General features: G+C 35.5%; 1 protein-coding gene and 1 long non-coding RNA gene across 5 annotated transcripts in view; one reads left to right on the top strand and one right to left on the bottom strand.

Moving 5' to 3' along the window:
* The window catches only part of LOC106874472 (uncharacterized), a 152,072-nt gene that overhangs the window by 64,082 nt on the left and 64,735 nt on the right, over positions 1–23,255 (top strand). For 3 of the 4 annotated variants that reach the window (XM_089340256.1, XM_089340257.1, XM_089340255.1), the window contains exons 2-10: positions 16,231–16,495; positions 17,157–17,272; positions 17,816–17,883; positions 18,313–18,428; positions 19,444–19,896; positions 20,649–20,882; positions 21,401–21,505; positions 22,309–22,383; positions 22,977–23,210. In XM_089340256.1, coding sequence (XP_089196382.1) covers positions 16,231–16,495; positions 17,157–17,272; positions 17,816–17,883; positions 18,313–18,428; positions 19,444–19,896; positions 20,649–20,882; positions 21,401–21,505; positions 22,309–22,383; positions 22,977–23,210 — 1,666 coding nt within the window. Of the gene's footprint in view, positions 1–11,931; positions 12,417–16,230; positions 16,496–17,156; positions 17,273–17,815; positions 17,884–18,312; positions 18,429–19,443; positions 19,897–20,648; positions 20,883–21,400; positions 21,506–22,308; positions 22,384–22,976; positions 23,211–23,255 lie in introns of those variants that run through there. The other variant, XM_089340254.1, reaches the window with a different exon arrangement.
* Positions 1,288–10,986, bottom strand: LOC149131359 (uncharacterized). The gene is made up of 2 exons (XR_016238082.1): positions 10,625–10,986; positions 1,288–1,399 (listed from the first exon to the last, which is right to left on the bottom strand). It is a non-coding gene; the product is annotated as an uncharacterized LOC149131359 (long non-coding RNA).

Below are 23,255 nucleotides of genomic sequence, written 5' to 3'. Positions count from 1 at the left end.
AACTCAGGCAGTCAAAATTAGAAGTTATAAAGGCAGTTAGGCTGTTGATCTACCATTTCTATAGACGTGCCACATTACTTATTATAATCCTTTCTACTATAGGCACAAAGCCTGACATTTTGGGGAGGAGACTAGTCAATTGCATCGACCCAGTGTTTCGCTGGTACTTAATTTATCGATCTCGAAAGAATGAAGGGCAAAGTCGACCTCGGTGGAATTTGAACTTAGAACGTAAAGACGGACGTAAAGACCATAAAGACCGCCAAGCATTTTGCCCGGTGTGCCAACGATTCTGTCAGCTCGCCGCCATGTTATCTATTATAATAACTACAACAACAATATCTTTGGTACAAGGTCACACATTTTAAAAGTAGGTTATAACTGATTAATTACTGTTTCACTCATTGGTGCAATATTGTAAATTTGTAGAGAAGTTATCATTGATTAAATCAACCGCAGTATCTAATACAAACATTGAAAAAATGAAAGTGAAATTGACTTAAGCGGAATTTGAACTCAGAACATAAAAATCCGTCAATAAATACTGGATGGTATTTTGTCCGACATCCTTATTCTACCTATCCACTCCGCCAGACATCAAAAATAATTATAATTATTATTTATATTAATAATAATTTTGGATCTATTCCATCTCAATCACAGATTTTTAAAAATAATTTGTTTTTAACAGTTTGAAACTTGGAATACTACTACTACTACTACTACTACTACTACTACTACTACTACTACTACTACTACTACTACTTTTCATGCTATATAAAACATACGTACGTTCTAGATAATGTTTTCACATCATATAAATATAATGAAATTATGGGATTCCATTTTCTCAAGGTTCAATGATTATAAACCAATGCAGCCAGTGCAAGTCGAAAGTCGGAATGTTACCTTAAAATCTTTGTGTTTTCAATGGGTGGAACTGAATGTCAGAAAACTGTATTGGTTTCTGACAATAAAGTTGCTCCTGTGTTTCTATCACCACACCCATCTTTTAAAAGGATAGCTTCTAGATACATGAAACACCAGCTGTAGAGTACATTAGCAGCCTAAGTGAAACGGGTCTAATTAGGAATTGAAATCCGATCAAAAATTCTGCAGATAGCTTACCGCTACGGAATGTTGCAATTTAACCCAACGAAACAAAATGGGGGGGGGGGGGAGATTAGAATGACGATTTATAGGGAGAGATAATAGTTATGTAATGCTCAGACTTTTCTCTAGGTCATTTGGGACGGATGTAATAGAAAAAGTACATAACCAGCGATAGAGACTGAATTATATATTTATTAAGTTCATTGACATCGAAACTGTTCCTCCGCTATACGGTAGAGGGAAGGTCAAATGGGCAAGAATGTCTTATTGGTAATCGCAAATTGATCTAAAAAAATAAGAAAAAGAATTATTCCTCATTAATACGTAACAATTTGCCAGATAGAAAAATTGTCTTTCTTGCGAAAAAAAAAAAAAAATAAATAAATAAAGCAAAACAAACAAACAAAAAACTGATTGGAAGGAAATGGTAAAAAGTGTAGACCACAGAAGTGAATAACCGTCCAAGGGATTGTTTTATGACTGCAAAGTGATGGAATCCTTAATCTTTGGAGATTTGTATGAATTATTTAAGAGAGATGTAATGAAGCAGCTCTGCTGTCTGTGCCATCTGTTGGTGGATGTGGATGGAAACGCACTCAACTGACCAGACTGATTCAGTAGACTGAAATAATTTATCTTTTAAAGGTTTAAAGCAATAAAATAGAGATTACTAGGATTTGAGAATTTCAGCTTAGAGTGTAAAATTATTTGCTGCATAGTTCGTAATCTATTTGCCGCATCAAATGTTAATAGCACAAGTAAAATGCCTTCCCTCCTATTTGAACAGAGATGAATATATATGTCATTATAACAGACATAAATACCATTTTTAAATCCCTCTAAACATACGTGTCTATAGATTGCTTGTCACGGCTCTATCAAATACGCATTACTATTAAGAATAGTAATGCCTATAAGATAGAGTCGTGTGACAAGCAGTTTATAGACACGTATGTTTAGAGGGATTTTAAAGTGGTACTTATGAGTTGAGTAAGTATGACATAAATTCCATAAAGAACAGTAGAGAAAGCCGATGGCTTACAGTGTTGATTTTTTGACAAAGTGGTATGAAGACTTCCGTTTGGAGCCATTTTCTCTTAAGGTAGCTGTTAATGCTCACGTGACTAGCTCCAAAGGCGCAGATACCATTCAATGTGCAGAAACGTAAACCTTGAAGTCAACCTGGAGAAAACTAAAAATGACTCGAGTTTGTTTTGGTCGCCGGATTTGGTGGGGGAGGTTAAGTAGCCTTTGTTTTGCAGAATAGTTAAATGTTTTGATTTGAGATGTTAATATATTAAACCGGACATTCAAAATATCGTCTGCGTGCTTGTCTATGAACAAATATAACCTAAATAATTTCAATAGCAGACCGAGTGGTCATCGCCACATCATTCCTACCAACCACTGGCTGAACATCCAGCTGTGTCACAGAGTAGGAAAAAGCTTGAAGCTGGAGTTCCAAAATAGACAATTAAGTGAAATTAGTAACAGGATATATATATATATATATATATATATATATATATACTCCTTTACTCTTTTACTTGTTTCAGTCTTTTGACTGTGGCCATGCTGGAGCACCGCCTTTAGTCGAGCAAATCGACCCCAGGACTTATTCTTTGGAAGCCTAGTACTTATTCTTTCGGTCTCTTTTGCCGAACCGCTAAGTTACGGGGACATAAACACACCAGCATCGGTTGTCAAGCGATGTTGGGGGGACAAACACAGACATACAAACACATACACACATACATATATATATATATACATATATACGACAGGCTTCTTTCAGTTTCCGTCTACCAAATCCACTCACAAGGCATTGGTCGGCCCGAGGCTATAGTAGAAGGCACTTGCCCAAGATGCCACGCAGTGGGACTGAACCCGGGACCATGTGGTTTGTAAGCAAGCTACTTACCACACAGCCACTCCTACGCCTATGTATATATATATATATATATATAAAGTGTGTGTGTTATGTTGAGTTCAGGAAAGGCAAGCATTTTCCGGAAAAGAATATTTAATAGCCAACAAAATCCTATCAAATTTTCCACCATACTGTGTGTCTGAAGAACCCTGTTGTGTTAAAATAACGATACGAGATTTAATACCACTTTTCAACCTTTGAGCAGTGGAGGCTGTATGGGAGGATTATAAATGTATTACACATTTAAAAGCTTCTGCTGGAAAAAAAACTCATCAGGAGTTAGAATGAAATTACAGGTGTTAATTACATTTAGACGCTTTGAAAACATACCAGACATGTTTATGACATGAAGGAGGGAAAGCTCGAGATAAAACAAACAGTGCATAATATAGTAGAATTGATAAGGCGGAGAGCTGGCAGAATGGTTAGCACGCCGGGCAAAATGCTCAGCGGTATTTCGCCCGTCTTTGTTGTGAGTTCAAATTCCGTCGAAGTCGACTTTGACTTTCATCCTTTAGTGGGGGGTGATAAAATAAGTACCAGTTGAAATCTGGAGTCGATGTAACCGACTTACCGCTCTCCCCCTCCAAATTACTGGCCTTGTGCCAATATATTAGAATTGATATTTATAGTTAGTATAGACGTACAACTTTATATTTAAATGAATGTGCGCGCGCGCATACACTTACATGCAAACCGAGAGGGGAAAGGTGAGTGGGAGAGCGTGACCGATAGAATTACTCGAATGTTGATGAGTATTTTCCTATTCACTTGTTTATTATTTTATTTGAAGAGAACCATAACAACACAACTGCTTACTTTAGAAGAGGATATTGAGATGCCTTGGTGAAAAGTTAAGCGTCGGGCCTTATGTTTTAGGATACTTTATATATTTTTATTACGACGGGTTTCTTTCAGTTTCCGTCTACCAAATCCATTCACAAGGCTTTGGTCGGATCGAACTTACAGTAGAAGATATTTGCCACGGGGTGGGACTGAACCCTGAACCATGTGATTGGAAAGCGAGCTTCTTACCATACACCATGATAAAAAAGATAGCAATATGTTGGAATTATTTAATTTGACATAATAACTTCGTCTGCAAAAATCGTTTTGCGGGGTGGGTGTAGAAACGGAGAAACCGCTATATTTATTTCATATTTTCATCAGTTTTGGAACGAGTACAGATTTCTGTCGGTTTCCTGTATAAGGTTAGCAAATGTTATATTCAATTGATAAAATAATGCGCCAAATAAAACCATTTACTCCCTTACATGTTTCGACTGAAGAGCTGTGGCCACTTCTTTGTTAAATGTTGTGTGAGTCAGTATTAAGTTTCCAACTTATTGGAAACTATGTTAAATCAGTCTATGTGGTTCATTGTATAACTCAAAGAAATGACCAACATTTTGCTGTTAGATAGGCACAATGTCATTGTACCTTTCTGCTTGCCTCTTCCTTGACGATAGTGGCGCGAAATTATGATGATTTCTGGCCGATAACTGATGAGGGATGAGCATGTGCATGCACCACGTGTGATTTTCTGTGCGTTCCTTTGTCATCCTTCTGTGCAATGTTTTTTACCACGCACGCACGCACACACGCACACACACACGCACGCACACACACACACACACACACACACACATAATTGTCAATATTAAATTGCGTGACATCAGTTCAGCTCCGAAGTGCATCGGTCATGGTCATACAGGCTGAATTATCACTGTATGTTGTTCTGCGTCACTTCATTGGGGAAAGTGTGGTGGGTGCGCAGAATATAACAATGTTTAAACGTGGCGCCTGCGCTTATTTTAGAGACATTTTATTTTTCGCGAATGTATGAAAAAAAAAAAAAAGAAAGGGTGGCAACGAATACTTTTATTCGTTTCAGCCCTGCGGCTGCAATCATACTGGTACACCACCATATGTGTGTGTACGTATGCATGTATGTAGGTGTATATTTATATGGATGTATATAAATGTGTGTGTGTGTGTGTGTGTGTACGTATATTATGTACGCAAACATTTTCTTATTTGCGTACACAATATCCGTACACAAACAATGCTTTTACATATCGTCTCATATTGATAAATCTTTGTTTATAATTTACTTAATTAATGTCTAGCTCCTTCCCTGGGCTTCTAATTATGCCACAAGTTCGGTCCTGCCAGACATTTAGCAGATTCTATTCACTCGCTTGTATCACTCAACTACAGACTTGTGCTCTTCTGAGAAATCAGTCGTATTGTGTCTGCGTATGTGTGAGAGAGAGACTGAATTTACGCGTTTTTAATACGTATGTATGTATGTATGTATGTATGTATGTATGTACATACGTATGTATGTATGTATGTATGCATGCATGTACGTGCTCACATGCGAAATAGTTGTAGGGTGGTCTCAACTGAAGAATTAATGTCACATAACTCGATTTCACTTTCCTGCAGAGATTCTTGGGTGTGTGTGTATGTATGTATATATATATATATATATATATATATATATATATATATATATATATATATATATATATATATATATATATAAAGTTTCTTTCAGCTATAGATCGTGATCGTGCAAAGCAACATAATAATGAATGCCGATAAAGAGATAAATTCTCGGCGAAGCATTTTCACACCCAGTTTTAACAATCTTGTTGTAATCTCACTTTACTTGTGTCACTTGTCATCGGGTTAGGCATGAATATTACTTCATCCATTCCCGTTTACCGCCACTACACCACTATGAGGCTTTTAGACTATTCTCTATTAATTATAGTAATTATAGTTGTGTGACTGTCCATGATAAGCTTACAATATCTGAGTAAATTCAGCAGCAAAGTTATGTTTTTCATGGGGATTGAATAGTACAGTTTAAAGAAATGCGTTCTATCGATTGGTGCCCTGGAATCTTGTTGAATTGAATCGACCAGAGAAAACTTTGCTTTAAATGAAATTTGTATCCAGCTTTTACTATGCTAAGACTCTATCAAAAATAACGCTGGATTCGAGTCTTTTTTTGTTTCATTGAGAGTCGAGTTTAATAATATCTCAAAAAGGAGATTTAAAAAAAATCAGTAGCAGCAACAACAATAATAATATTAGTTTCAAATTTTGCCACAATGGCAGCCATTTTGGGGGAGGGGTTAAGTCGATTACAACGATCCCGGTACGCAACTAGTATTTAATTTATCGACCCCAAAAGGGTGAAAGGCAAAGTTGATCTCGGCGGAATTTGAACTCAGGACAAAGCAGCAGACGAAATACCGCTAAGCATTTCACCCGGCGTGCTAACGATTCTGCTAGCTCGCCGCCTTAATAATAATAATAATAATAATAATAATAATAATAATAATAATTTATATATATATATATATATATATATCCCTTATTTTATCAACACTTGTTTTCTTCTTTGGTAAGGAATTTTTCTATGCTAATCAGATGAATTGTCGACAGTAGCTTATTTCAACCTAATTCACACGATGTGTTCCTTTACATCAACATAAACCACTTGTTAAGCGCAATCCTAGATGTTATTGGTCCTCAGACAAACGGCAGAGAAAAGAAAAAAAAATGTTTTTCAGCATTTTTAGCAATCGTCGTTTCCTCTCGCTTCCCCATATCCTCTCCATCTCTCTCTCTCTCTCTCTCCTACACACTCTGTCACACATGCCGACACAGAAGCACATTCTCACACTGACATAACTCTCACGTGTGTGCGTGTGTGCGAGCTCTGTACTAAACGAGGTAAACACCCAGTGAAGCGAGACTAAGATCCACTTTCAAATCCTAATTGTAGCTTTCGCAATTTAGTTACCGACTTGGGTTGGTAGGTTTGGGAAACACAAGGAAAGACATGAACCTCATGTCGCCCATTTTCTTAAATACAGTAAACAAGGGGAAATTTCTCATTTTGAATGACATCTACTCATGATATGTGAAAGAGATTCAGTTTTAGTATTTTGGCCAATGTGCCTTTCACATACACACATACATGCATACATAATGGCGGCGGGGAGTTCACTTTGATGAACGAGGAGACACACACACACACCCATGTGTGTGTGTGTATGTAAATACATACATATATATATATATATATATATATATAATGTAAACACATATATATATATGCACATATATAAAATAGGCGTAGCCATGGTTGTGTGCTAAGAAGCTGGCTTCCCAATCACATGGCTTCGGGTTCAGCCCTACTGCGCAGTATCAGGGCAAGTGTCATCTACTATAGTCCCAAGCCGGCCAAAGCCTTGTGAGTGGGTTTGGTAGACGGAAACTGAAAGAAGCCTATCGTGTGTGTGCGTGTGTGTGTTGATTGCTGAAAGCTAGAACAAAATGTGGTGAACCGAAGGGGAAAAGGCATAAAATACGGTTTAGCCGGGAGGAAACCGAGATGAAATTGAATATGAAAAGAGTTGTCAGGGTGTATGCAATACTTTATGAAAGTCAGTGAGATATTGCGCACCGATTTCCAGCATAATATGCGCATTAAGAATGGCAACTAAACTCTGCCATATCTTAATATCCTATTCATCTAAATCTATGCTCCAATTACCGATTCTAATGGTAAAATGTTGAGTAATTATACTGAATAATAATAATAATAATAATAATAAGGGAGCTGAGAAGTATATTAAGCCACGTCCTGGTAACTCGGTGAACTACAAAAGATAACCTCGATGAGTACAGCCCATGTACTACGGAAAACATCAGTCTTCCATTAGTAAATGCTAAAACATTCTTGGTTGAACATGCAAAACATCGGTTTAAAACAACAGTTGGTGTTAGACAATGATGTATTGTTTCCTCTACCAATTTCAGTAAATTGTAGGAAGAAATATAGAGTTAGTTGCACCGCTTTGACAATGATAATGATTTAACAGGATAAAATGCAGAAAAAAAAACCATCAATGATTTCAGCAAACACCTGCAAGAAGACAGAGAATAGAGGGCTTTGAATCATTCTTCATACAAACCATTTTATAAACCTCGCGGAAAACTAACATATATCAATAAGGACCCCTTCCATCATTGATAGTCTTTTAAAATCATAACTACTAATATAAGTAAAACAGATTCACTTGGTCTTCCTATAAAGAGATCTGGGTGGGGGAAGGGGGGGCTTGTTATAACTATCTCAGTTTGGACAGCATCAAGAAAAACGTTCATATAGCCTTGACCCACAGTTTTTATTTTGAGAATACATCTCAAAAAATCAATTGGTTTGTGCTCCATTTTCCTTTTTCCTTTAATTTTATCGATTACTTCTAGCCAAAGGTTTTCTTACTATTTTTCTATATGCAAAATCCTTTGATGACTGTTCAACCAGGTTCAAGTTCAACTGTTCCACCAACGAAGTGCAATAAAGTCGAAACATGTCCTTAGTTGTCACCCCGAGATTTAGATGGATGCTGTTTCGTGGTTTTTAATGAAAAAAAAAAAAAGAATTGAGTTTCTCCGTACCTGTGCTTGTTGGTTATATATTCTGAGGTAGGACTATTTAAATGCGTTACAAACAGGAAATATGATTATAAGGTAGATAGTAAGTAACCTCACTTAAATATAGTGTTGCTTTTGCCTTTGTAATCCGTATTATCTGACAGCAGTAGGTGTTTATAGATTCATAAAGTAACATTTAACGGCTCATTTATATCTTATGTGAAAGAGGGGGTGTTTAAAATGTAGGTTTTAACTTGTGGTTAAAATGATTAGCGAATCAGTGGAAGAATTATAACTTATAAGTATGTTTATAGAAAGATTATTATTTTTGGCCGTCAGCAGATGTTATTAGGTACAAATATACATGTAAAGCTTACATATTCAGACAATTTGTTTTTAAATTTTAGAATAAATAAATTGGAAATATTAAACTTATAAGATAGTAAGCAAAGAGAAGAACAAGTGATACATTAATTGCTAATGTAGATCTGTTAAACTTCAAATTTTCCCATTGTAAACTTCATGGAATGCAACTCAGTTCAGTTTTGTATACATCTTCTGATGAATGTATACAGTTCTGTATACATCTACCAGTTGTAAGAATCGGGTTTCTTCTTGAAAAATAATCACGTGCAAGAATTTAAGTTAAGATTTATTGTATAAAAACTCCGGCGAAGATCTACACTAAATTTGAGAAAGGATTCATTGGGGGTAAATTCAAAAGGATACTGAAGCAGGAGATGTGCTTAATTTGAAGTTGTAATCTTGCAAGTGTGACTTCAAAGAAGTAGTCACTCGCCTACTAATTAGGGATTTGTGTACTACCTGTTGGGAAATAGCATCGGCTTAAAGTTACTGTGAGTTTTAGAGATCATCTACTTGCAGAGTACAACCGGGAATATTGGTGGTTTAAGCCATCCAGTTTTTCTAATCCGTACTTTAATGTCGGTTAATCTGGTACCCACCCCTAGAAAATGCGACTGTAGGTGTTGGATGTATTGTTATATACATGTTCATTGGAAAATAGGGTTAAGAGTCACGGGGAACCAAGTAAAAGCTAAAACTATTATATTAACCAGCTTTTAACAACCCCATGTTTTATTTTTATTCGATTTCTACCTCATTGACCTTCTATACATCTAGGATATAAGATAGAAGTGACACAAGATATCAAGGTTAAGTACAATAAATAAAAAAAGGATCCGAAAAGTAGGATTATTGTTCTTAACCTTGATAAATATAGATTACATTATTCGTTGCAAAATATCATGTAAAAAAAATCGCCGAAAACAATCGCAGTAATGCAAACATAGGAATCCAAAATTTCAGGATCGCAGGTCCGGATTCGGCCTGGAATGTTCTTAATTTATTCACGGAGTCAGCCTGATTCCAAAATGGTATGATATGCTGGGCTACGGCCTCTAGGAGTAAAGTTGAAAAAGTGTGACACACTGACATTCACATTTATTATCTTAGATATGTTTAATTTTGAGGAAACTGTATTTCAATTAAAGTGTATTTATATATATATATATATATATATATATATATATATATATATATATATATATATATATATATGTGTGTGTGTGTATGTGTGTGTGTATACACACACACACACGTACATGCAACTAAAAAGACCATTTGGGGTAAAGAAAAGAAATATAGAAACTTGAGAGCGAGTGATGTAAATAAAATTATCATTCATTGACAGAGTAGATAAAATGTAATGTTGCTGACATATATACATACACGCGTATGTGCTTGTCTACACAATTATGTACTTACAGATAGAAGTATGTAAATATGTGCGCGTGTGTTTATATGTATGAGAGGGAGGGAGAAAAGAGAAGGATGGAGAGAGGGGGCGGTGAGATCATACAAAGGGTGACTCAAGTGTATTTGCCCTAAATTTAGAGGTAGGGCTACCGTGTATGATATGTTGAAGAACGAAAAGTACAATACAGAGGCATAATGTGGAATACTAACTGCTTTGTTAAATAATCCGTGTTTTGTTTGCTAGAGAGAACAGCAGCTAAAGCGTAGCCTTCAATTTCTTTACATATAAGCACATTTATATATTCAGACATATACATATATACGTACGTACATACATACCATTCACAAAGGTCTGGAACTGCCTTGAATCGAACTAAGAAGTTTTGTTTGAGATGGGCTTGAATTCTTCGAAGAACAATTACATAAATTTCTACAAAGGAAAACATGCACATCTACTTCCAAAATAGCGCCGTTAACCGCGGTCATAGAGGCATAAATTGTCTCTAACGTAAATGCTTGCTGAATGCCTGAAGAGATCCAAATCCTATTGAAATGTACGACAGAATGTAAACATATTTCCAGCTTCATCAAGCTGCACCCAGTAACCTTTGTAGTAAAGCCACTCCGACAGAACAGAAAACGTAATACGTAATAATACGTAAATACAACTTTAAAATATCCAACGGAACAGCGATTATATATTGTTTTTAAATTCTTGAAATATTAGTAAACATCACTTTTTTCTTTTTATGAAAGTTAAGGAAAGTAAGAAACAAATCATTTATCGACGATGTTAGAATTGTGGCACAACCTACTCGATGATACCTGTCAGTTTACATTGGCTATAACACCTGTAGTCAACCTAACAATGAATTAACCAACATAAGCCGCAAAATCAATCATTTCGACACTATCATGAGGTGTAAATTTCACCGTACATCTATGGCATCTTTGGAAAAAACTGAAGAAATTGCTTAGAGATTCTATATCTCAGGGAAGATGAATAGCTTTAAAGCCGAATACGTTCAGTGGGAGATTAAGCAATATACCATCTCTAGCCCGATGGTATACCTTAAAGAGTAGTAGCAATGGAAGAGACAGCCACGTGGGTCACCATAGTTTTAGGAAGTTCCTATGGAACTGGTTGCAGACAGTGAAATACTGCACAGAATTGCATTCACTTAGAACGTTTGTCCTTCCCTGAGACCCAACATTAGTTTGGTAACCAGAAGAGAAAGACCAGTGTTTAGGTCACACTCCTTGCTATGATGCTGTTGAGATTTTACATTTACCCGCAAGTCTTAGCCTAAGGAGCGATGATAGCGACAGTTTAAAGTTGCAGGCTGCTGAAACTTAAAGGACCATTCCAAAAATGACTCGTCTCTTATATTTATATCTTCACAATATCCGTGTCGCCACTATGATAATGTCAGCATTGTTAACTTGAATCTGGGCTCCACTTCGCTAAAATCCTGTTTAAATAAACAATTGTCATCATCTACAACAACAATTGATTCAAAAGTCAATATTTACACACTTGAATTGACAAGTACGTCACACTCAGCGGACTTCCGCGCCTCGTTTAGAAGGACTTACACATACACACTCACGCACGCACACACACACTGGAAAAATCCGGAAAACAATAAGAATTAGAATGAGAGGTAGTGGGAGGGGACAACAAGTGGAGATTATACGATGTAAAAATAGTTTGATTTAGTTACATTACAAACTTTACACAAAACATGTCGACAATCTACCTCACACAATAATATATTCCTTCCAAACACCTATTTATTTACACCAGTTTATTTATTTATGTATTTATTTATTTATCTATCTAACTATCTATTTATTTATTGCTATTTAATTCCTATATCTGTCAATTCATTTGTTTATATTCATACAAAACTATTTACTCACAAAACAAGATAAACCAAATCAAACGCACAAATACATGTTCACGCCATTTGAAACCAGATTGTACAGACGTTAAAACCATTGACAATAACACGGGATTTTATTCGGCAAACTTTATCAGATTACGGCAGGATCAAATTGTGGTTAATAGAAGGAAAAATATTTACAAAAAGCCTGCATGCCTACAGAATTTATTTATACACGTACAAAGGTAAAGTAAAACTATTGATATTTATCCCTTCTGTGGTAAGCTGAAAACACCTAGAACCCCCCCCCCCCAGCTTACCGGTTTAAATTCCCAGCTGAAGTAATTTCACTAAACAAATGCTACATCTGCACAAGTGAAAAGTATGAAAGTCACATTAAATTATTCTTATCACATACATTTCCATCTATCTATCTATCTGTATAGCCGTCTAAGAGTTCATAAGTCATAAAAAAATGCACTCGTATATTTGTCAGTACAGTCAAAATATTAATCGAAGTGTACAATATTATATATATATATATATATATATATATATATATATATATATATATATATATATATATGTATATATATCAACTTAAAATAGAGCTGAAAACTGATCCGTTGAAAATACCATAGTTTCAACGGATCAGTTTTGAGCTCTATTTTAAGTTGATATATATATATATATATATATATATATATATATATATATATATATATATACATACATACATACAAAAACTCAACTGTGAGTATTTTTCTAAGATTGTTAACAGATACTATATTCTTTTGCCCAATTTTTGGTGTAAAAAAATATATTTAAATATATATATATATATATATATATATATATATTATGTGTGTGTGTACAGGACCAAGTAGCTAAAATTGAGACAGTTTCAATACTGTATCCTTTAATAATTATCGTGAATTAAGAACTGTTTTGCATGACATAAGTTGTTAACTCGATTATATTGGGTTGTTGTGGGATTGCGGAATCATTGTGACGAAATGTTATTAACGAAACGAGCCACATCCTAGCCTTAGATATATCACTGCTGAATAGGATATGCAAAGGTAGCAGCAATTTACCGTACTTTGACTAAACTTTAGGCGACAGGAGATTTTCTGCATTCACCTCACGATACTTGCAGCGATCACAAATATATTCATCTCTTTCTAGCTGGTTGAAAACCAATTTATTGCAGCAAAACCTTCCACCAGGCTGAAAAACAAAACCTGCGTGAACAGGCGGATGATTGCTTAGGACTGGTTAAAATGACTTAGACATGATGTGATGCGTTCGCAAGCATCGAAGCATCCTCACAGCACAGTTCTAAAGCTATTAGCGCTGACAGAGATCCAAAGCTTCTCGTCTGCACATGGCAAGAAAAGTGAAAATCTCGATCAACTACAAAAGTTCGTGGTCGACCAAATCACCAATCGTCAAATCTGTCGGGATATTGCAAGAAGTTCTTATTGTCTTGCAAAATATGAACACGATTTCGGTGATGGTGTTTTGAACCATTGCAAGAACGGTCAGTAATATCACTTAATTCCGGAAAAGCAGATTTTAACACTGTCTCAGCTGATGCGAAGATTATTAAACATTATGATTCGACTTTATTTACAATGGACGGATAGGTGTTCTCACCTTGTTTGTTGTTTCCACAACGTTTCGGCTGATGTGCTCTGCGGCTTTCATCAGTTGGTCTGGTGGGATTTCGAGCCCAACCTTTTATTTGACTAAGAAACAATCTACTATGCAATAACTACCCAGAAAACATACTCTCCACTCCAACTGGGAAGAGGAGAGAAGAGGAAACCCATGAACTGACCACTGTCTGTCTATTCTGTTGAAGGCCACTTGGAAAAGATATGAAAGAGATGCGGTCCTTATGACATCAGGACAATATTCAGAAGTAATACAACACTTCGCAAATATTTCCTTCGACTAAACCCTCCTATAGAAGAGAATATGACCAAAAACTGTGTGTACTCCATCCTATGCATTTTCGGTAGGTTACCCAAAGGCGAAACATGTCGCCCCTTTAAAATAAATGTAGAGGAACATCGTAAAGTTGTGACACGAGAGGAAAAATCGGGTATAGCTGATAATGTATGGAAAAAAAGGAGAACAATAACCTCCTAAGCAGACCTGGTGCAGATATGAATTTAATATGGGAACCGGTATTAAGAAAAGATAAAAATATTAGGTTTATAACCCCACCCCTTCCAAAATATAGCCGTGAGTAGGAAGACCATGTTCGAATAAATCTATGGTGAATGATATTCGAGACATGACCGTCCCTCCTTTTCTACTATGTACAGTGAACTTTGGATCTCATTCAACGTAGTAGTGTGTGCTTTGCTAGTTCTAGCGGATCAAGCGATTTGTGTAGAGATGCTCTCAGTCCGTACGTCTGTTTAGGACGGAAATTATGTAGTATGCGTGTTGTGTCCATGTATGTGTCGTATGCTTGTTCTGTGTGCTATTGCTGTTAAGTCTTCGGTCGGCTGTACTCAAGTAGACAAAGATATTAAAGCCAAGTTAGTCTAGACTTGTCATGATTATCCCGTCTTTTTTTCTATGTGCAAAAATCACAAGACCGCATTACTCAACGTATCCTTCTTAATGACGATAAAGTTTGACGTAGCAAATCCAGCTATCATGTAGCGGTCTCCGCCGCTGGATCATGCATACATATGCATGTCTCATGTATGTTTAAGACAATATGGTGTGATTTTAGAGAGACTAGCTATTATTTCTAACAATTCGAGTGATCAGACAAAGACTTTTTTCTCTGGTTTGAAGCATTAGTTATTCCTTCATGTAAACTACAACAAGGACTTGTTTTATGGTCAAGTATTCGCGGTCTCAATTTTCGCCAGGGGACCCTTCTTCTTTGTTTTAACATTAACGACCACTGTTCCTTTGAAAACAAAAAGCAAACAACACGGTAGCATCTTTCCTTTACGGAAAGTATAACAACAGTTTCCTCCCCATAATTTCTCCGTTTGTTGAAGCTTTCTCTACTGTTTGGAAAAGGATGTCATTCTCCCCAGCAAACGGATTGTTTTTATTTTGGTATCTTTCCGAGCCATGTTGTACTTATTGCCTTCTTCAAATTAACTGAAACCAGATTTTGCAAATACGTCCAAATCGTTTATGTGTAAAAATATGCTAAAAATTTCTTTTATCTTCTTCACTTGAATCTTCATCATGACAAAGAAACTGAGGAGAGATAATATCATATTCTGATTCTCTGCTGTTCTCACACCATCTTTTACTTCAGCTTCATTTCATTCAAGAATCTCATGGGACTCATTTCCGTTTTCAACACTCTCCCTTCCCTGCGCTCTACATTGTATACATATTACTGTTTACAGTCGCGTTTTCAAAGGTGAAATTAATAAAACCATATCCGGGGCCTACCATGTTGCAAGAGCGACTAACTTGGTTTTAATCAACACTGAAGAAGAATTTCTCTCGATTGATGTAAAAAAAATAATAATAAATTACGGAGGTGTACTGGCATAGCAAATGTGTTGATCTGAGTTGGTATGCTGAAACTAAAGAGTCAATTAAAGTGATCCGCTCATCAATGTAAGATCGTTGGTTCAGTTCCCAGAACCAGCTGGTGATTTTGTGTCCTTCTTGGGCAAAGAATTTCCTTCCATGTTGCTCCAACCACTTAGCCAGAAATGAACACATCTACTGCAGGCTGATGCTTTGCAGATTATGAACCAAAATTCTTACAAAGCAAGATGAAGTGGCACAGTGGATGGTTCTTTGACATTGTAGGGATGGATGTGCCAATATGGTAACTGAAACAGCTGTGGATTGGATCAAATCTGAAAATAGCTTGACATATATAATTACATTTTGAGTTCAAATCTTGTTATAGTTACATTTCATCCCCCTTGGGGTTGATAGAATATGTACTCAAGTTGGAAATCATTATTCCTCATTTTTTTCTAGCAATCTGTGACATATATATCAATAAATAATCATTCTGATAATCAACATTATTATTATTATTGTTCTTTTTAGGAAGAACTATCTGATCCATCAATTAGAGGAGAAGGAAGAAAGTTGAAGAAATTGGATCATGCCTATGATAACAATGGTTTCGCAGAGTACTCAGAAATTAGCCATAAAGACATTGGTAGTCACCCAAAAGTGAACCCTTCACCCAAAGATGAAGATATGTTAAGGAATGGCTGCTCCAGGTCAACATACGTGCCATTGCTTGTTTTATTCCTCGTTTCAGTGATTGCTACGGCAGCTGCTTTAGCAGTGATAATGACTGATAAAGGTATGTATACATTTTAAACATGTTTGTTGTTGTTGTTGTTTAGATATATGAGAGGGTACTGAACAGTTCCTGGCTTTGGGTTAAAGAAAAAGGATCAGTTAATTACGATTTTATTCATCATATTCCCCTCCTCTCAGATTCACACACTTATTGCAGTGGTCCTTCAGTTTTTCTATAAGCTTTGTGAAAGAACTTGGAAAATTGGACCTCCACCTAGGCCTTTCATGATACCCTTAAAGTCAGGAACTTTTCAGCACCCTCTTGTAGATTAACCCTGACTGAGAAAAGCTCTGATTAAAGCTTCCAGTGTGTATCTAGTATCCTTCCATTTTTAAGATGGTGGGTTGTAATTTGAAGGTAGTTTGACTGCTATGTCTAGCAGGTTGAGAAACCATGTAAAGCTATCTCCGCTCTTTATTGTTGCTGTTTTATCTTTATGGAATATTATATGAAATAATATGATGACTGGCCTTATTTCCTTATAAAGTTCATCATATGCACCAGAGTGGTAGCTGACAAACTGACTGACTTACTGTAAAATCTGTGGGTCTCCCAAGCAACAACGGTAATATAGGGCTACTTAGCAACAGCAACACGGTTTATATTTCTTTTTCTGGTGTCAACTTTACTTATACAGTTTTCTGTTTCTTTTTTTCTCTAGATGAAGAAAAACCCAAGTTTTTTGGATATACTGTATTAAACCAAACCTGGAAAGCAACCTATTTCAACCATTCTACTGCAGATTACCACCAGCTTGTGCAGGAATTCACCATGAAAGTATGTTAGACAATTTCTTTCATGTGACCTTAAATTTAAAGCTTTGTAACAGAAGTTATGATTGTGAAATATCTTAACATATCTTGCAATGAAATATGTGAACTAAATGCACTCGAAATATCAATGTTTGGTTTGACTTTAGTATTATTATTATTATTGTTCAGTAGTTTTATTTTTATAACGTGCTTTCACTTCACTACCGAGCGCAGCTCTGTGCGCCTTGGGTTATTATTATTATTATTATCATTATTATTATCAAGGTGGTGAGCTGGCACAATCATTAGCATGCTGGATGAAATGCCTGGTGGTATTTTGCCCATTGTTACATTCTGAGTTCAAATCCCGCCACCGTTGACTTTGCCTTTCATCCTTTTGGAGTTGATAAATTAAGTTCCAGTTGAACACAGGGGTCAATGTAATTGACTAGTCCCCTCCCCAAAATTTCAGGCCTTATGCTTATAGTAGAAAGGATTCTTCTTCTTCTTCTTCTCATCATCATCAGTTGATACTGTAATGATTATTCATTTGTTCTATTTTATTCAGATGGACCTGCTTTTCAAGAATAGTTCCTTCGCAGCTGACTATAATCGAACTGAAATTCTAACTGTTAGGTTTGTATCACAAAACAATTTCCTCCTCCTCCTCACTTTGTTGAAGACATATAGCATATCTTTTGATATATAGCATGGCTGTTTGTTCTGTACTTTTTCTGTCATTATGTGTGAAGACTGCCAAAAGTTACCTCTTCTGTAAAGTTACCGTTCAATAAAAACAAACATTTATATTCAGTGAATATTTAAAATTCTTTGAAGAATTTTTTTTTTTTGTGGACATCAGAAATTTGAAAGTTTGCCTGTTGCTGAACCATTTTATGAGCATTCATTTTAGTTGCCCATCATTCATTATAGATACATGTATTCTTATCAATCACCATGGATAATTTTATGATTATCAATTACCATGGATAACTTCATGTTTATCAATCTATATTTATGCAAATATCTACATAATTCTCAACAACAATTCTGTTCTCATTACAGGCCAGGAAGTGTGATTATCCTATATCGAATAATCCTGAACACTATAACGAAACAATTTAATAATATGCTTACCTTAATCCAAAAGTTTTTTCCTGATAGCGACATTTCTATTGATGGTAAGCTTTGAATTTCAGCTTATTTATTTGAATTTTCTGTGATAGTTGTGTTGTTGTTGTTGTCGGTGGTAAGATTTGTGGGGAAGAAAGTGATTGCAGTTTTATAGTGGACAGATCTATGGCCTGAATATGATTTCCAAACATTTTGGAGCAGTAACTAAATATGCTGTACTTCACTTCAGTCAAGTGAAACATTGCACACTTTGTATGATATTGTATGGTATTCGAGCTGTTCACAACAGGTTAGATACGTAGTATGTTAGAACAGGTTAATTGTGGCTGCTAAATTTGGGAAAAAAAGATATGTAGAAAGTTCAGTAGATGTATGGTGTGTACCATCTGCTAAACTGTGAAGAGTATTGCTTTGATTGTCCATACAATAATGCTTTTAGGTGGTGAGCAAAGTTATTACTTGCTAATTCAACTCGTCTTGCTTAACTTTTTAGCATTTAATCCAGCCATATTTGGCCCAAATGTTCTACTTGTGTTATGTTAAAACTGACCAGATCCAGCCTCTCACACCTACCCTACAATGTCATTCTCAAAATATACAAACACACCATTGAAATCTCAAAGTTACAGGATAATGTATGTTAAATGTAATGCTTATTTATTCCCATTGTTCTGAATTAATCAAAGAAATCTGAATGTTAAAGGGTTAAATAAACTCACAAGATGGCAGTAGCCTATCTAGGATGGTAGGTTCAATCTTCTAAGCATGACTCTTTTATTTATATTACTGTGCTGTAAAATGTTGTCGGAATTCATATCAAACAACTAAAACTATGGAAAATGTATTAGAAATAAAGATTCAGATGCAGTCAAAGGAAATGTGTAAATACAACAATCAAGATAAAAGGGAATCGTTTGGTGATTGATGATGGAACAGGTAGAATGAAATGTCAACTGAAATCAGTGGAGGTTAATATGTAAAATAATTCTTTTTTTTTTTCGACTGTTTGTTGGTTGTCTTTGTGGAGGATTTTCTCTCTGAATCTTTTATTTCATCTTACAGGTCAGTTTACCACACTCAGTACAAACTATCCAACAACACCAGTAGTGCCAACAACAACAACAACAACAACATCAACAACAACAGAAATGCCAACAACAAAATCGACAACAACAGAAGTGCCAACAACAACAACAAAATCGACAACAACATCAACAACAGAAGTGCCAACAACAACATCAACAACAGAAGTGCCAACAACAACAACAACAACAGAAGTGCCAACAACAACATCAACAACAGAAGTGCCAACAACAACAACAACAACAGAAGTGCCAACAACAACAACAACAACAGAAGTGCCAACAACAACAACAACAACAGAAGTGCCAACAACAACAATAACAACAGAAGTGCCAACAACATCAATAACAACAAAAGAAGTGCCAACAACAAAAACAACAACAACAGAAGTGCCAACAACAACAACAACATCAAAATTAACAACAACTACAGGTATAAAGGGTAGAAAATGTTTCATTGTCATAAATCTCACCTTCCTCTCATCTCTTTGTTTTTCTTTTATCCATATGTCATCTGCTTCTTAACTTTCTAACCAATTCTAAACATTAGATTCCTATTTAAACCCAAATTTCAACCCATTATCCCAAGAATTCCTCATTGTTCAAAAATCTCCATACATTATTTAAACTTTCCAATTAATTCCATTACTCAACCTCACTCATGTTCAGTTTTAGTCATGGCTTCTCTTTCTGTCTATATTATTCCATTTTCACTTTATATAAACAAAAACACAACACACGCCAAACCTGCTTTGACACCATGGACACAGGTCTTGAAAGCATCCTTGATTAGAGACAAGCTGTGTGGCTATCTGAACAACAGTCAAATGGTGGTGATGATGGTAATACTTGAAATAAAACCTCATTCTCTTTTGCTTTATCTTACCTTATTTTTTTTATAGGCCTCCCCTAACAACTTCTGAAACCGTCCCCTTATATATCCCTACTATCATTATTTCTCAACTTCAAATCAGTATAGCTTTACCCTAGAATGTATCATCCTTCCCCAATATATGTCCAAAGCTTGATGGTTTCCAACATATATCTGTCCATATTCTTTAATGTTTTTTTTTCATTTTATCAATGTTTCTGCTAAGTTAATATTTCTCATTCAATACATCATACTAAACTGAATTGTTGAAATCTGCCAACTACATTTTCTAAACTCTTTTATATCTTTGACAGACAACTGTTTCCCACTGAAGTTCCAGAAATGTCTTGATGCTGGCTATTCTCGAACCATGTTCCCAAATTTCAAAGATGAAACTGCTGAAGAAGCCATAATATCATTTAATACTTCTGCACTTCCCATCATAAACAGTGGTTGTTCTCCCCTCAGTTTACATTATATGTGTGGTTTGTTGTTCCCAAAATGTGAAAATGGTCAAGCAAAATTTTCTTGCAAGTCCACTTGTCTTGGTAAGTCAGCAATATCTTGTTGAAGTTGTTTCATTAATTATTTCACTTGCTAATTATTTTGATTATGATGATTGTAAAGAATTTTCTGGGGTAAAGCTAAGAACTTAAATGTGTTCTGTTGTTTCTGGGAGATAAAATAAAGGAAGTAAATGCTGGAAGAGTTTACGTGATGAGTCAAAGAGAAGGTTGGTGAAATTTGGAATTTAGGATAAAGTAATTAGGTGTGATGTAGTGCCTAGAACAGGGATTTCCAAAACAGGTAGCTATTGGATTAGCTTATTGGATTGCTTGTGTCATGGGCACTAAAGTGTAAGGGAGTTTCTGGAAGAAATCAGGAGATAATGCTTAGTTTTGGTGCATTTCCTTTGTTTATCAACATGAGAATATTAAGCAGAACTGATTGAATTCAAACATTAATTACTCACTCAAAATATGCACAGTGTTGCCTGAACCATCATGTTTTAAATTCACAAATCTATTACCTCTTTCTCGCTCTTTTTTTTTTTTTCTTATACCAGCCATAGAAAAGAACTGTGGTAAAAATGCAACTCTCCTGCCATGTGAACATTTGACTGATGATGAGATGTACTGTTTCCTACCTGAACCACACACCACTGCATCAAGTACGTCTTCCTTCCCCAGCTGCTCAGCCCTAACTTAAATTATTTCATGTAATGAAACCCTACCATCATTGTTGCAGTATGTCCCAAAGACTTGTTATTTTTTACAATTTCACTTGACAGGTGGCCACTTTGATGTCTTGGCAGAAAGATGGTATTACTAATTGGATCACATCATTATATTACCTTTAATTATTTTATTGACTATAGGACAGTGAAAGAAACTAGGGTTGACATTGGGGATATCTACCATAGAACACGTCTATACTGACCAGTATTCTTATAATTGCCGGGATCATTAGATGAAACTAATTGTTGTTTAACCCCAGGTCATCTATCATCAACATGTAACCAAAATTGCTCTAGTTGTCTCTATCCAAAAGTTTTTTTTTTGTAGTTTATCTAGGATTACATTTTGTAATGATTCTTTAGAATATAAAATATAATTTAAGGGGAATTTGTATAGATTTGTATGCTATCTCAGTCTCTGAAGATAAATTGAGAATAGTCTGATAATTTAATAAATCTACTTGTTCAAAATAGCCTTTATAAAAGTACATTCTATCAAACATTGTTTGATATTTTTCATTGTTTTTGTTTTAAATATATTTTCAAACTAATTTAAGCAATTGGTTTCAATTAATTTGTGCCAAAGAATGAAATTACAAGTATCTCCTCTAACCATACACTATTGTGGTAGCTTTAGATGTGACAAGAGAGGATATTAACACTTAATGGCCCTATGGTGATATTGTTGTTAAATAAAATATTGTTTTCTTTATGCTTTAATTTTTTTCCTTTTTCAGGTAGCATCAGACCCTCCAGCGTTCGCCATCAAACAACAGCAACAGATGTTACATGGACGACAACACAAACAAATGGTAAACTACTTATATTTTCCTATATTCATCCTCTGTCTCTTCATGCATCTCCTGGCTAAGTTTAACATGGCCCACGCTTGGTTTCTAAATACACCAATTGTTTTAAGAGAAATTATTGCTACCCAAGCTGTTAGGATTTTGAATTACTGCAAACCAAGTTGTATAGGAACAATTTTTTCTGACTTGTCATACAAACTTTGCTGTTTCCCGGGAAGATATCTCTATTACTCACTTGATATACCTGGAAATAGCAATTATGGAAAAGAACACTCCAGCACTATATGGCTGGGGTCTTTTATAATTGTGAAGTGTTTCATTTAGCTAAGAGTAGTGGGCTGAAATCCATACATCGGCGACTTGGTGAGAGACTGATCTTTGTCCAGGGGAAGTTAGGAATCTCTAAAGTTCTAAATACCATCAGCATATGAATATATTTAAGCGACTCCTCTTGACTGATCTGTCAAAGATCAATTGTACTTTCTAATTTGGACTTTCTCTAACATGTTGCTTAAATAATATTTGAATTAACAATTGAAACTGAATTGTTTAAATCTGCCAACTACATTTTCTAAACTCTTTTATATCTTTGACAGACAACTGTTTCCCACTGAAGTTCCAGAAATGTCTTGATGCTGGCTACTCTCGAACCATGTTCCCAAATATCAAAGATGAAACTGCTGAAGAAGCCATAATATCATTTAATACTTCTGCACTTCCCATCATAAACAGTGGTTGTTCTTCCCTCAGTTTACATTATATGTGTGGTTTGTTGTTCCCAAAATGTGAAAATGGTCAAGCAAAATTTTCTTGCAAGTCCACTTGTCTTGGTAAGTCAGCAATATCTTGTTCATGCTCTCTCTTTCCTCTTTTCC

This window comes from Octopus bimaculoides, chromosome 23, assembly GCF_046866305.1.
Source record: "Octopus bimaculoides isolate indiv1 chromosome 23, ASM4686630v1, whole genome shotgun sequence".
NCBI classification, from domain to species: Eukaryota; Metazoa; Mollusca; class Cephalopoda; order Octopoda; family Octopodidae; genus Octopus; species Octopus bimaculoides.
Note: the sequence above shows the minus strand (reverse complement) of the source record. Positions and strands in the feature narration are given on the sequence as shown.